The sequence below is a fragment of the Neofelis nebulosa genome, chromosome X (assembly GCF_028018385.1).
Source record: "Neofelis nebulosa isolate mNeoNeb1 chromosome X, mNeoNeb1.pri, whole genome shotgun sequence".
NCBI classification, from domain to species: domain Eukaryota; kingdom Metazoa; phylum Chordata; class Mammalia; order Carnivora; family Felidae; genus Neofelis; species Neofelis nebulosa.
The window spans coordinates 39,276,067-39,291,071 of NC_080800.1; the positions used below are offsets into that span (position 1 = coordinate 39,276,067).

A 15,005-nucleotide genomic window follows, 5' to 3' on the forward strand; every position below is an offset into this window, starting at 1 on the left:
CCCAGAAAACCGTGAAATCAGGACCTGAGTCGAAACCAAGAATGAGATGCTGAACCATCTGAGCCACTCAGGTGCCCCTAAGGTTTTTATTTATTTATTTTGAGAGAGAGAGAGGGGAGGGGGGGGCAGAGAGAGAGGGAGTGAGACAGAATCCCAAGCAGCCTCTGCACCATCAGCCCGGAGCCCGACGCAAGATTCAAACCCACAGACCGAGAGATCATGACCTGAACCTAAATCGAGAGTGGGACACTCACAGACGAAGCCACCCCGGCGCCTCAAAAGTCACCCTTTTGTACGAGCCATTTACACGTATAAGGGAAATCTCCGTTTCCAAGGGTGTCTCCCTCACTGTACCAAGAAGAGGAGGGATGACCAAATACCTCTAGAAACTCTTATCAATGGAGAAGGCAGTGACTTAAATCTGCATAACAACCCTACCCTTGTTTACTATGCTTTTCCTAGTCCCCCACCCCCCCATAAGTGGCTCCCCCACTCCCAATAACCTCTTTTGTCTTTAGCTGGAGATAGTATTTAAGGTGATGGCTTTGGCCATTTGTGGGAGTTCCTCAAGTTTTCTTGGGTCTCTCCCATGTATACAGGAGGTATACAGGTTATTAAACTTCTGCTTGTATTTCTCTTGTTAATCTGTCTTTCATCATAGGGGCATCTTAGCCAAGCACCTACAAGGGTAAAGGGAAAATGATTTTTCCTCCCCTACACAGGCTAATTCACAAAAAATTCTAATAAATTGAAAACACATAAATTATACAAGTTCCAGTCATTAATCACAAAGCAATACAACTAGAAATATTATGTAACTATAAACAAAAATTCTCACTAATAATTATTGTATTGTAATTAAAAGTAAACTTGAAAATACAAAACATGAGTATAGAATTAAAGATGTACAAACCTATAAAATTTTGGTAAAGCGATAATCTTGGGTGAATTACTGGATTTAGATTACTACCTAAGAGAATTTAGAGTTAAAGAGGGCTTACTCGGTTCATTGTTCTAACTCAGCTATCCTCAGGCTTGGCTCTGCTGAAGGAAAGAAGGAAGGAAGGAAGGAAGGAAGGAAGGAAGGAAGGAAGGAAGGAAGGAAGGAAGGAAGGAAAAGAGGAAGAGAGGAAGAGAAAGAGAGAAAGAAAAGAGAAAGAAAGGGAAAGAAGGAGGGAGGGAGGGAGGGAGGGAGGGAGGGAGGGAGGGAGGAAGAATGAAAGAATGAAAGAGACAAAGAAAGGAGAAGAAAAGGAAGAAAACAAAGCCCAGGCCCAATGAATCAGAGTCACGTGGGGTGTTGGGTGGGGGGGAGCACTTGGGTGGCTCAGTCAGGCGTCCGACTTCAGTTCAGGTCATGATCCCCTAGTTCATGAGTTCCAGCCTGACTTCAGGCTCTGCGCTGACAGCTCAGAGCCTGGGGCCTGCTTCACATTCTGTCTCCTTCTCTCTCTGTCCCTCCCTCTCCCCAGCTTGTGCTCTTTCTCTCTGTCTCTCAAAAATAAATAAAAACGCTTAAAAAAACTTAAAAGGGGTTCCTGGGTGGCTCAGTCTGTTAAATGTCCTACTTCAGCTCAGGTCATGATCTCCCAGTTCGTGAGTTCCAGCCCTGCCTTGGGCTCTGCGCTGACAGCTCGGGGCCTAAAGCCTGCTTCAGATTCTGTGTCTCTCTCTCTCTCTCTCTCTGCCCCTCCCCCCCCTCCCCAAATGCATAAGCATTAAAAAGAAAAAAAAATTTTTTTTAAAGAATCATGGCGGCAGGTAATGATGAGAACAAAGGCAAAAGAAAGGCAGATAAAATTAAATTTCTTTACAATTTGCAGCCTGCGGACAAATACAGGCAGAGCAACATTCCTCAAGGAACTCACCGAGGCCTTGATGTTAATGCTTTGCTAGAGGCAAAAAGCAACCTTAACTTAACAACAGCCAGACCTCCAGGATGCGGTTAAGTCTTCTATACGTATGAAAAGCCTTTGGGAAACTTCCTTTATCTCTGTCCCTCCCCACTTAAAAAAGTATATAATCAATTGTTCCTCCCTATCCCAGTGCAGATCTTCCGGACCAAGGGTCCTGTCCCGGGGCTTTCATAAAAACACCTTTGTGCACATAAAACGTCTCAAGAAGTCTTTCCTGCCGGCTCACTCGCCGCCCACATCACATCAGGTAAGAGGGGCGTTCGTATTTTTTCTTAAAGCTCTCCCAAGTAATTCTGAAATGTAGCCAAGAGTTTTGACTCGGTGAGCAATAAATTGAGCAAAAATTTCTGAAGGTGGAAAAATCTGTCATAAGGAAAACAAGTAGAAAGCAAAAAGGATAAAAGCATAAATAGGAGAATTTGAAAGGAGAAAAACAACCGTAATAAACAAATCCAAGACTTTCTTTAATACACAGGTAAGAGTCTAGCAAGGATAATCAAGAAAGTATGAAGTCAGAAGTGAGTTACCGCAGGACACAGAAATGTAATAAATTGCAAGACACAAATAATCTTAACATAATAAATCATGCAAGCTTTGACGAAAACAAATTTTAAAACCACAGTTAAATAAGTGATTTTTGTAATAACTGTGAATTACCAAACTACAATGAATAAACTAATAACCGAGTAAGCAGTGGAAAAAATTACCCAAGAACTGTCTCTAAAAAGGCTCCGATGGGGATGATTTACTACTGGGTTCTTTCAAACTTTCACGGACGAGAAAACTGCCACATTATGGAACTCGCTCCGATACCAAAAAAAGATGGAAAGCCACGAAGTGAATTCTAATGCCTGATAGACATAACATTAAAAAGTAAACTATGGAGCCCTAGTCCTCCTCCCCCGCCCCCGGAGAATCCCCTGCAGAGCCTTTTAAATTCCTGATGCTTGGGCCACATCCACACCAACACACGTATGAAATCAGAACCTTAGAGTGGACCCAAGCATCACTGATTTTTAAAGCTCCCCGGGGTGACTGGAGTGTGCAAGCCAAGGTTGAGAACCGCCTCAGACAATTTCACGATTTGAGATTTAAAATACAAGCCAACAATTCAATAGCCTGTAACCATCATATGCCCACCTGCACAAAAGGCAGCATTCTCACAGATGCAAAGACGTTGACAAATACGTAATGATCTCATGCTGTTTCCAACCATATACATTTGTATTTATTTATTTTTTTAATGTTTATTTTTAAGAGAGACAGAGAGAGAGCGTGAGCAGGGGAGGGGCAGAGAGAGAGGGAGACACAGAATCCGAAGCAGGCTCGGATCCGAGCTGTTAGCACAGAGCCCGACACGGGGCTTGAACCCACTGTTGTGAGATCATGACCGGAGCCAAAATCAAGACGCTTGACGGACTGAGCCACCCAGGCGCCCCATAACTACTGTCTTTATTGTCATTACTGTCAAAGAGACAATACTTTGAAGAAAGAAGACTGCCCTCTGATGAATCCTGCTATCTTTATCCAGCTAGAAATTAGTCAAAATGGGGGCAGGTCCGGGTGCTATTATTATTTCAGTTATTACTCTTACTGCTTACAATTTATAACCGACCGAGTCACCCAGGCCCCCCCTTTACCACATACACCTTAAAATCCAAGAGTAATTCCTTAATAAGATTGAAAAGCATCTGCTCTAAAACAACAGCCTAGGGGCGCCTGGGTGGCGCAGTCGGTTAAGCGTCCGACTTCAGCCAGGTCACGATCTCGCGGTCCGTGAGTTCGAGCCCCGCGTCGGGCTCTGGGCTGATGGCTCGGAGCCTGGAGCCTGTTTCCGATTCTGTGTCTCCCTCTCTCTCTGCCCCTCCCCCGTTCATGCTCTGTCTCTCTCTGTCCCAAAAATAAATAAAAAACGTTGAAAAAAAAAAAATTTAAAAAAAAAAAATAAAACAACAGCCTAAATATCCAGCACTATAGTTAAGTAAACCATGCATCTACTACAAGCAGGAACAAAACAAAATTGCCCCTCCTGGCAACGTTATTGAATACTGTTTTGAGGAGTTCTGGGCAACATAAGAAGGTATGAAATAAAAATATTCACAAGAAAGAGACAAAAAAGTATTACAGGCTGATACAATAATGGCATAAGCAAAAGCTAAGAAACTATAAAGAAAGGATTTCAGTATAACCACAACTGAATCAAAACTATTCTCACGTACTAGCAATAACCAGCTGAAAATATAGTGGGAGGGAACAGTTATGTTCACAATAGAATAAAAAATAACCAAACACTTGAAAATAGTTGTCATGAAAACTCTGGGACCCAGATGAAACTCTAAAAACACTTGCTAGAAAATACAGGCGAACTTGACTAACAGGTGGGGCATATTCTGGGTAAGCAGACTGAAATAACATAGTTCAAGTTCACTGGTGCTTTGGAAGAATTTGAAAAAAAAATAATTCTACGTCCACCTGATGAAATAAACAAGTCTGCCTATTAAAGAAAATAATAAAAATTAAAGGTAATGTAGGGGACCTAACCCTCCCAGATTTTATACATTACTATAATACAATGCTTCAATTATCAAAGTAGTGTACCACCACAGTGGTAAGAAACAGAATGATAGGTGAAAAACAAAAAATGGTCTGGAAATCACTCTATTACATGTAGAAATTTAAAACGTGAAGAGACAGTCACATATCAGCAAGTGGAAAAAGTACTAACTTGGAATAGCATCAAGGTACATCCCAACCTGAAACAAATGATAACCCAAAATATCTACCAGACGGGTTATCAGCTTAAATATAACAAATCAACACCCTTTACCCATCCCCCAAATATATGTGTGTGTGTCAAAGCCTTGAAAGGGAGGATGACCGTTCTAGGCTTAGGAGAAAAAGAAAATTATGAAAGAAAAAAACCAGAACTTGACCATAAGAACACAAGTGATCACTTCAATGGACTAAAATGTAAATAAAAAAACATACTAAGCGAAAAACTCTAATAGGAGTTTAATTTATAAAGATATGTTTTAATTAACTTTTAAAAGACCCTTTAAGAAGAAATGAAAAGACGGCTTCAAGTTTACCAGAGGGTCACTACATAAAAGAAAAATGTTTCTGCTAAGAAATCGTCAGCCAAGAGCGGATTAAAAATCACAGGCAGTGGTTTTCTTTCTCCTATTAAATGGACCTGGTGGGATTTTTCATCACAGATGGGATTTTAAACTACTACTATGCTTCTAGGACAATGGGGTGCTATGAGGAGCCATGTTTAAATTCCTATACTTCTCAGGAACTCCCTTTCTGGGCATGTAGCCCAGAGAAACAAACCAAAATATGGAGAAACATATGTGCAGAGATGTTCTTTGCAGCGGGTTGTTTTTTTTTTTTTTTTAATAGAAAAAAAAAACTAGCCCGAGGGAACGTAAAAAATTAACAGAAAGGGAAGGGTTCGGTAAATTATGGCACATCTATGTACTCTGTGGAATATTACGAAGGCACTAGTATGAAGTTTTCAAAAATTATACAGCAGGAAGGAAAATACTTCAGATACGCAGAAACGTTGAGCGGAAAAAAAACACAGAACTGAAAATGGTAACATACCATAATTACGACTATGCTTTTTTAAAGCACGTATACTTAAACATGTTTTAAAAGCTAGGTTTTTCCGAAAAGAACGGCGGGGGTGGGGGAGGGGAGACAAACAGCAAGCCATGGTGGTAGTTCCTGCGGAACCCTAGCTGGGCAGCAAGGCGGAAGAGTCAACTGGGGACGGAGGACAACTTACACAAGGCGGTGGTGGAAGACCGGCAGCTTGTTGGGGGAGGGGTGATGAGTACTTCCGGGGGCCAAGGCGAGTGGGAGGGGGCCTCGTTGGGGGGGTGAGCACTTCCGGGGGCCAAGGCTAGTGGGTGGGGGGAGCCTTGTCGGGGGGGTGAGTGCTTCCGGTGGCCGAGGCTACTGGATGCGGAGAGCCTTCGCGTCCGCTCCGGTGCTGGGTTCGAACCTAGCCACACCTTTGGCGGCCTGGACCTCTGGGCCCCGGGCCCGGCTCAGACACACCTCTGTGTGGTCCCTGGAGCCCCTTGCGGTATTTTCGAGGGTTTTGACATCTCGTGCTCCAAACCTAAAAGAAGAGCTCTACGACCCCGGAAGCGCTTCTACACCCACGCCCGGAAGTAGCGAAAAAGAAAGTGCGCAGTAATCTCGGAAGTGCGCCACGCGGCTCCAACGCCACGCCGGGGCTTTGCAAAACCTGCGGTTGTCGCCATTTTGCCACGGCGCCTTGGAATCCAAAGCCATCGCGGAACTTGGTCCTCCCTGAACACGGAAAACTGTGACGGGTTGCTGAAAGAATCGGGCAAGGCCCCAAAGAGGCCAGAGCGGCACTCAGGTAGGGCCCCCCTGGTAAATGCAGAGGCCCCCTGGGAGCCCGCTGACGTGTCCCCTCCAGCCGGCCACCTCATAACGACGCCTCACGTTCCGGAGAGGCCAGCGCCCCGCAAGAGCCTGAGAACACAGAAAAAGGACTTGCAGCGCCTTTGAGTTGCGGTCTTCCCCGGAGCGCGTCCTGCCAGGGCGCCACCTCCCCACCGTGCCGCCATTGCCGGTGTGGGTGCAGCCTTTAAAGACTGATTGCCGGGAGCGTTCGGGGCTCCTTTGGTTGGCGGAATCCCCTTAGCCCCAACCCATCTGCACGCTGTTAAACCCCTTCTGGGAGAAATGGCTTCTCTAGAGGATGCCCACCGCCTTGGGGGTAAGACCCCTATCCAGAGCTCCTCAGACTCTGAACCTGCAGCCAGAGCTGAGGGACAACACAGGGAGGCCGCGGAATCAAACAAGGTCAAGGGAAAGAGTGCTATGTTGCACGACCTGACCTCTCCTTCCAATTACATGAAGGCTCTCCAGGGCATCCTGGGAAAGTTCATACCAAAAGGACAGCCCTCCCGGGGTGCAAAACTGAGCACAAGCGAGCATCCCGACCCCGGGGGAGAAACCGCCAGGGTTGTCACCTTCTCTGCTCCTGGGGAAATGCAAGCGTTGGCCCCAGTGGTTAGAGAGAAGGAGAAGATGCTGATAGAGGTCAGCAGTTCGGGGGACAGGAAAGTGATCATCAGTCCTCGGGAGAAACCCAGCAAGAAGTCCCCGGACAACCAGATGGTGGTCGTTTTCGAAAAGGGCTCCCCAGGCCTCCAGTATCTAGACAGAGGTAACTCTTATCCAGAATCCCAGCAGTACAAAGAAAGGGATACGGTGACCGAGCGCCCCTCTCCGGCCAGTCACTTGTCTGTGGATGAGCTGGCTGCAATGGGACTCTCTCAGAGGCCAGTCTCCCTGGGTGTCACCAGAGTCCTGCAGCCTTCATCCTTCGCCGCTAACCCGGTCATGTACCAGCCTCCCGTGTACATGGGTCCTCCGCTCGACTACGCCGGCTACCGCAGCAACATCCTCCAGGCTTCCCACTACGCCTCCATGGGCAACAGCAGCAACGTCCCCCAGGCCGTGAAGAACTGGGGAGGCTTCGGCGGTTACGCCCCCACGTCAGAAGTGCACTTGCCGAACTGGCCCCGAGACTGGAAGCCGTCAGGAGAAGATCCGGCCCTGAATTTTCACTTGGTTCATTTCCCCGGAAGCTCAGCGGCGAGCCAGGAGAGGATGACCGTCCAGGCGGGGATACCATCACATTCTTGTGCAGGCTGTGCAGCTGGTTCCCCCCCAGGGAGCCACTGGAAGGGAAGCCTGGGTTTCATCGACACCCACTGTCACTTGGACTTGCTCTTCTCCAAGATGTCTTTCCAAGGGTCCTTTAAGAAGTTCATGGAAATGTATAGCCAGTCCTTCCCTAAGGAATTTCAGGGCTGCATCTCTGATTTCTGTGATCCTCGCACACTGAAGGATGGCATGTGGGAAGATCTTCTGAAGGAGGATCTGGTCTGGGGGGCCTTTGGCTGTCACCCCCATTTCGCACGTTACTACAACGAGACTCAGGAGAGAAACATCCTGCAGGCCTTACGACACCCCAGGGCCGTGGCGCTTGGAGAAGTGGGTTTGGATTACTCGTACAAGTGCACCACCCCTGTCCAGCAGCAGCAGAAGGTATTTGAAAGGCAGCTGCAGCTGGCCGTGTCCCTGAACAAGCCCTTGGTGATCCACTGCCGGGAGGCTGACCAAGACCTGCTGGCCATCATGAAACGATACGTGCCTCCTGACTACAAGATCCATAGGCACTGCTTCACTGGCAGTTACCCGCTCGTTGAGCCCCTCTTGAAGTACTTCCCTAACATGTCTGTGGGTTTCACAGCCGTCCTGACTTACTCTTCGGCCTGGGAGACCCGGGATGCCCTGACGCATATCCCACTGGACAGAATCGTCGTGGAAACGGATGCTCCCTATTTCTTGCCTCGGGGGGTTCCCAAAAGCCTTTGCCAGTATGCCCACCCGGGCCTGGCCCTGTACACGGTTCGAGAGATCGCCAGAATCAAAGGTCAGCCGCTCACCCAAATCTTGGCCACCTTGCGTGAGAACACCAACTACATCTACAATATTTAAGCAAGGAGGGAGTGGTCAGGCGTCTTCCAGAAAAGGGAGACCAGCGGCCTGACAGCACAGACTTGATGTGAACTCTGCCTGCGTCTCGAGGTCAAGACGTGTTCCAGAAGCCCACTAGAACAGCAAAAAAAAGACCGCGGCGGGCTGTTTTCTTCAAAACCTCTTCGTAAGACTTCTCCTTGTGACTGGTAGGATGGGGTGCAGAATGGCAGGATGGGTAGGGGGAACCACCCTCGATGTGGTTTACCAGGGTTTTTCCTCCTGGCCAAATTGTGCCAGGACGGACAGTAAGAAAAGAAAGCGTTCCATAGGGTACAAGTTGGCTAAATCCAGCTGCCTGTTCTCTGCATCCTGGGGCTTTGAGTGGTTGCTGCATAAAGTCACCCTCCTACTTGTCTTTAAAAAACACAGAACAAACAAAAAAGGAATGTGGGAGTTTCAAAGGGAGCCCGGTGATTTGTTCTGTGGGTTCCCAAAATGTAGTTGTTGTTCTAGGAATTCTCTAACCCGTACGGTTTGTCGTTAAATTCATCACTCAGTGACTGCGACTTGCAGTTTCTTGTTTCTAAAGATAAGCCAATACTAGCATTTCATCTCAAAGGCCATGGATTTAGGTAAAAATTAGCCCATGAATAGGCAGAACGGGCTGGGGGGCGGGGGCGGCCGGCTCTCCGTGGAGGCACTTCCAGCGACCGGGAGCCAGGTCAGTTGAATCTTGGAACAGCGCTGAGATGAGTTTTGCATCTGAACTGAACTTGCAAAGCTTGTGTGATTCCAAATCTCTTCACGGAACCAGTATATTAATAGCAACTGCTGTTCAGATTGCTCTGACTGTTAACAAGGCCCAACTGTATACCACTTAGAAATACTGTTCTCCTGGAGGACAGAAACAGAGGAGCTTTAGCTTCCCGCTTGGCAAACAGCCGTCCTCCCAGAGAAATTTGCAGGAACTCCCATTTTAGGAAAATATTGGAGTTCTGAAACTTAGTTCTGCCAGCCAAAACACACACCTAAATCCAAGAGTCCCATTATCGGATGAGAAGGGCCATTTTACTTTATTTTTTTGAATGTTTATTTTTGAGTGCGAGCAAGTTGGGGAGGGGCAGAGGGAGAGGGAGAGAGAGTGAGTCCCAAACGGTCCCAAGTCAGCGCAGAGCCCGACGTGGGGCTTCCAACTCCACATCCCGTGATACCGTGACCTGAGCTGGAATCAAGAGTCGGATGTTTAACAGACGGAGCCACCCAGGCACCCCAAGGAGTGCCATCCGTTTTAAAGACGGAAAATTTCTTTTATTCTCACAAACCGACTTGATGAAAACGGGCCCAGCGTTCGCTAGACTTCTCTGGGTTCCCGTGTGTCCTTTTATCTGGATCCTGAAAAATCCGCTGGCTCCCCCTCTGGTTCTCGGCTCAAAAGTCTCCTCCACAGGGAAGCCCTCCCTGACCACCAAATACATAAATGCTCCCCTCACCTGGGAGGAAAAAACTCCCTGGCTTACTGTTTGGCTTTCATCATACCACTTGGCACAGGCTGGATTGTGTTGTTAGTCTGCCTGTGCGATCATTGGTTCTCCTCCCCACTAGGTTTAGAAGCTTGCCATTCTTCATCACACCCGATGAACACACACCTTGTACATACACCCTTTGTTAGAACAGTATCTGGAACAGTGCAGGCCCTCAGCAAAGATTTAACATGGGAGTTACTGTCTCCCTGGATGGGATAAGTGACGTCACTGACACCTGGGAGTTAAGTGACAGTATTTTGTGCAGGGGGGGGGGGCGGGGGACAGATAGTAGGGAGAGCACAGAGAAATAAACCACCATCTCTAGCATGCCCTTTAAAAGGCGAGGCAAAAGAATTGACGGGCGGCGATACTCTCTCTGTTTCCACGTCCTCCGGAGTAAGAGACTATTAGAGAGGGTCGAACCCTGCCAGGACCCTGATAGTTCGTGTTTCTGTAAATAACCCTGAATGTATCATAGATTTTTCTTTTCCCTCTTTGCTGCGGATCCAGTTTTTTTTTTTTTTGAGAAGAAGGAAGCGGAAGTGTAAGAAAGCTGTTAAGAGCTTTACTTTTCTTTAGGAGAACAAAAGAAGTCCAGTGTCAAAGGTGCAAGTTGATTATCTTTTCAAGACCGAAAAGCCTTCCAACACGAAGCCAGTGTTTTGAGGCAAGGCTTTTTTTGTTCCCCCATTTAATGCACAGTGTAAAGAGACACGGCACAGAGTGTGTCCCTCAACCCACAGGAGCCCTGAGCTTTTTATAAAGGGTTGCAGAAAACAAGGTTCCTTGGACACACATCTTGGGGGAAATACTGAGTTATAACAAAGTTCCACACTTTTACTTTGGGGATCTCACATGTCCTTTGATACGCTGATGTGAGCCACACGTCCCCAAGAGGGTGTTTCTCAAGGTTACCTCTAGATTAGTTTGATTCATTCGAGATAACAATTCAGCAAGCTCAAGTTCTTTGGGACCGCAAGCGTGGGAAACACCTCAGTCACACTCTTCGCTGTTGCGGTCCCCTTACCACATCGTGTACTTCTCTGTGCTCCTCACACCCTTTTTCATTGCCCTTTCTAGCTGCCTAAGATCCATGGAGAACAAAACACAAAATGTCATTGATCCGGTCCTAGCAAGGTGACATTACCAAGTGGGCATTTCAAAAATGGGTGTGAATGAACAATTGCATTTGTAAGTACACGTTGCACAAAAGAGAGAGAAAATATATATACACACAACAATTAATTTTCCTCTCCAAAAAAGAAGTATCTCCTTTTTATACGGAGAAAATACTTTTCTTATCTGTTCCTCTCCCTCTGCATTTTTATGGCAAACGCATAGACTATGCTCTGCAGTGTTTCTAACACGCGGGAGAGCGCCTTGCCATAGTTCAGCTTTATTTCTTCAGGAATGGGAGTGGACAGTGTGGTTTTTTTTCTGAGTGCAGTACATCCAAAATGGCCTATGCTCTGCAGTGTTTCTAACACGCGGGAGAGCGCCTTGCCATAGTTCAGCTTTATTTCTTCAGGAATGGGAGTGGACAGTGTGGTTTTTTTTCTGAGTGCAGTACATCCAAAATGGCCTAAATAAAAAAATCACAATCTTCCTTTACTTATTGCATAAATGTGGTAAAGAACACCTCATCTATTCATGCTACTGGGTAAAAATAAGACGAAACCTTGTGATCCAGATGTACAAAATTTTGGAGCACTCTGTAAATAGCTTTCTGGTGATCGATATTCCATTGAGCCTCAAAGAATGATTGGAATTCATACGTTTGCATGGCACTTCAAAATTGGTGTCTCCTCGCACATTCTAGAGGCTTCAGAGAGCCACGGGAGCAACCGGTGATCTAGAAATTCAATTTGCCGTTAGTGGTCCCTGGGCCATCGGTCAGCTCAGAGTCACAGGGCCTCTCGGGCCCATTAACGGGCTCCCTGAACCTTGGCACTTGTCTTAATGCATGTCAATATCCTGTTTCTGTTCAATTTTAGAAAGGCCCTCCTTCCACCTTTAAAGCTCAGAAGGAACAAACTGCCCACTTGGTCTTGGGAGACGGGGGGTGGGGAGGGTCTGTTTTTCCAGTTGGTCTGTATTCATATCTGACTTCCAAATTAGTACCCGATGATAGAACTTTTGAAACCACTACGGAGCATGAAGTAGGGTAGAATAGTTAGAGACGGTCACTTAAACACGTGGAGTGTTCTCCGCTTTTCTCTGATATTACCATTCTTATTGGCCAATTGCTTGAGTCAGTTTTGCTAATTAACATCTACCAGGATATTTACTTCACCTCCTAATTGGCATAAGCTAGACATTTCACTCGCTCCAAACTTGTGATTGAAATACATTATTTGGGGGGCGCCTGGGTGGCGCAGTCGGTTAAGCGTCCGACTTCAGCCAGGTCACGATCTCGCGGTCCGTGAGTTCGAGCCCCGCGTCGGGCTCCGGGCTGATGGCTCGGAGCCTGGAGCCTGTTTCCGCTTCTGTGTCTCCCTCTCTCTCTGCCCCTCCCCCGTTCATGCTCTGTCTCTCTCTGTCCCAAAAATAAATAAAAAACGGTGAAAAAAAAAAAAAAGAAATACATTATTTGGTGTATCTTCGTTTGCTATCCCGAGCAAACAAGCTAGAACTTTGTTGATTCTGTTGTTTGTTTTAAAGAATCAGCTCTTAGAGTTTTTACTCATATCTATTCTGTGTACTGATTTATAAAATCCTGCTTTTGAAGTTTATGAAGTTTTTGCCTTCAGCTCTCAGATGATCTGTTTTATTTTGCTTTTCTTAATGCCTTAAGGTAAATGCTCAGTTTAGTTTTAATTTGGCGGAGGGGAGGGAAAGGACAAGGTATTTGATAGCATAAATTTGCCTGTAATGGTAACTCTGCATTATATCTGTAGGAGTTTCTATTTTCATGAAGCTTACTTTCCTACTCTAAAAATTAATACATATTACAAAAACATGAACAGAAAGAAGTACATGGTATTTCTACTACCTAGAACCTACTGTTTTGTTACGGTTTTCCCTTTAAGGTAATTGTGATCAACAGGGCTATGTAAAATTATTTTTATTTTATTTTATTTTATTTTATTTTATTTTATTTTATTTTTTTTATAACCTAGCTAGAAACACAAAGTATGCATGTTTTTTAAGCAAAGCTAAAGAACAAATGAGTACAGGTCCTAGAGAAAGAGGATATAAAGCTTTTTTTTCTCTTTTCCTTTTGACTGACTTTATTTTACTGTATTATTATTTTTAATTTTTAAAGAATTTTCAGTTGAAGTATTAACTCCAAAAGTTAACGGTCTGCTTAAAGTCGCAAAAATAGAGAAATGCATGTATAGCCCTATCTTGTATTGGGATTCATTTCATTATTGTTATTATTTTATCTTCCAATAAACACTTAAAATGGTTACATAAAGCTTCGAACTTTATATTTTATAATTATATGGTTTTTTTCCATTGCTCATCACAAATCCTTTTATTTCATGACTTCCCAATGGTTAAACTGTTTAATTTGTTTTACAGTTGGCTAGAGTGCATCTTCCAGCAACTTCCTCAGGAAAAGTATGGGAATGGCATATTTATGAGAAATTACATACCTGAGAACATCTTTCTGCTACTTTCACTAATGAGTAATACCTCGGCTGGGTCTGGAATTTCTGGGTCATAAACATTTTCCCCTAAAATATAGCTATTCCTTTGTTGTCTTCTGGTATATTAATCTTGCAGAAAATTCTGAGGTCAACTTCTTTGGGGATTTAACTACTTTCTCTGGTCAGGATTCTTGGTAATTTGCCTTATCCTTGAAAGTAACAGAAAACTTGCCCCAATATATCAAATTATTGGTCCCTTTTTTATTTTCTCTGGTACATGGTAAACATTCAGTCCTCAGATCTGTGTCTTTTTGTAGTCGAGAAGGTCGGGTTGGTTTTTGTTATTTCTTACGGTATGCTTAATTGATTTGGCTGCTTTTAATCTAGCTTCTAATTCTTTAGGAACAATTGTCTGTATCTGTCTGGCCTTTCATTATCGATCTCGGTGCTTTTTTTTTTTTTCTTTCTTTCTTTTTAAGATTTTATTTTTAAGTAATCTCTCTGTCCAACGTGGTGCTTGAACTCGAGACCCCGTTCTTGGTCCTCTTACAGCCGACCCTCTACTCTGCATTTTGGGAGAGTTTCTCAGGTTTCCCTTTTCCATCACTCATCTCATTTTCAACAGGCGCCACTGTTTTCTTCACTACATATAATGCATTTCTGACTTTCCTCACATTTCTTCCTTCCTCAGCGAGCTCCCGTTGCCTTTCTGCCCAGAGTCTCGGTCAGTAGTGTTTTAAATGTATTCCCCTTGCTCTATTTTCTCCCTCCAGCTTTCACTTCACAGCGTTTGCTTTAACTGCTTACTTTGTTCTGTGACTTCTTTGCACTCCATCGAAAGCACAAAGCAAACTGTTATCAAAAGTGTGCATTTTCCTGCAGAAAATATTTTTCTTCCTCTGCCTCTTAAATACTATGTTCTCCATTTAGGTTGCAGTCTTTCAGGAACTTCATTGGCTTTCTTTGTTCAGTCTTGAACAAAGAACAGTCTATCCAGGCTGGTGTTTACCCCCAAATACGGTGGGTAGGTTCCCTTTCCCTTCCTTCACCAGCCATTCGAATGTTTTGATTCTTCCTCCCACTGGGAGGCTAGGTGATAGAAATTCACGTACAGCATGTTAAGGGAAGTATGGAGGGAGGTGGGGCCATGGATGGTTCCCTAGGGGGAAAAAAACCTCAAAATTTTCCATACATAAAAAAAATTCCAACAAACATTTTCCAAATTGACCTGACCTCTACTCCAGGCACAGAACTTATGCAGCCAGTCCTTCATGTACCCTGCCTGTCACAACAGAGAAACGCCCTAACGCGAGGCCTGCTTTTCTTTCAGGGCAGCTATTCCCGGGCCTTCTAGTGACACTCGTAAGCCCTCAACAGCTGTGAAAGTAAGGCAAGTGGAAGCCCCCACAGATTGTCCTAACCGCCCTCTCCCCCCATCC

The 15,005-nt window shown here is 45.2% G+C and overlaps 2 protein-coding genes across 2 annotated transcripts in view; one reads left to right on the forward strand and one right to left on the reverse strand.

The window, feature by feature from the left end:
• Positions 1-15,005, reverse strand: part of EFHC2 (EF-hand domain containing 2) — a 204,501-nt gene that overhangs the window by 138,802 nt on the left and 50,694 nt on the right. The window lies entirely within an intron of this gene.
• LOC131503100 (putative deoxyribonuclease TATDN2) lies at positions 5,858-11,430 on the forward strand. The gene has a single exon (XM_058714482.1). The coding sequence runs from the start codon at positions 6,642-6,644 to the stop codon at positions 8,466-8,468; it is 1,827 nt and encodes a 608-aa protein (XP_058570465.1). The 5' UTR covers positions 5,858-6,641; the 3' UTR covers positions 8,469-11,430.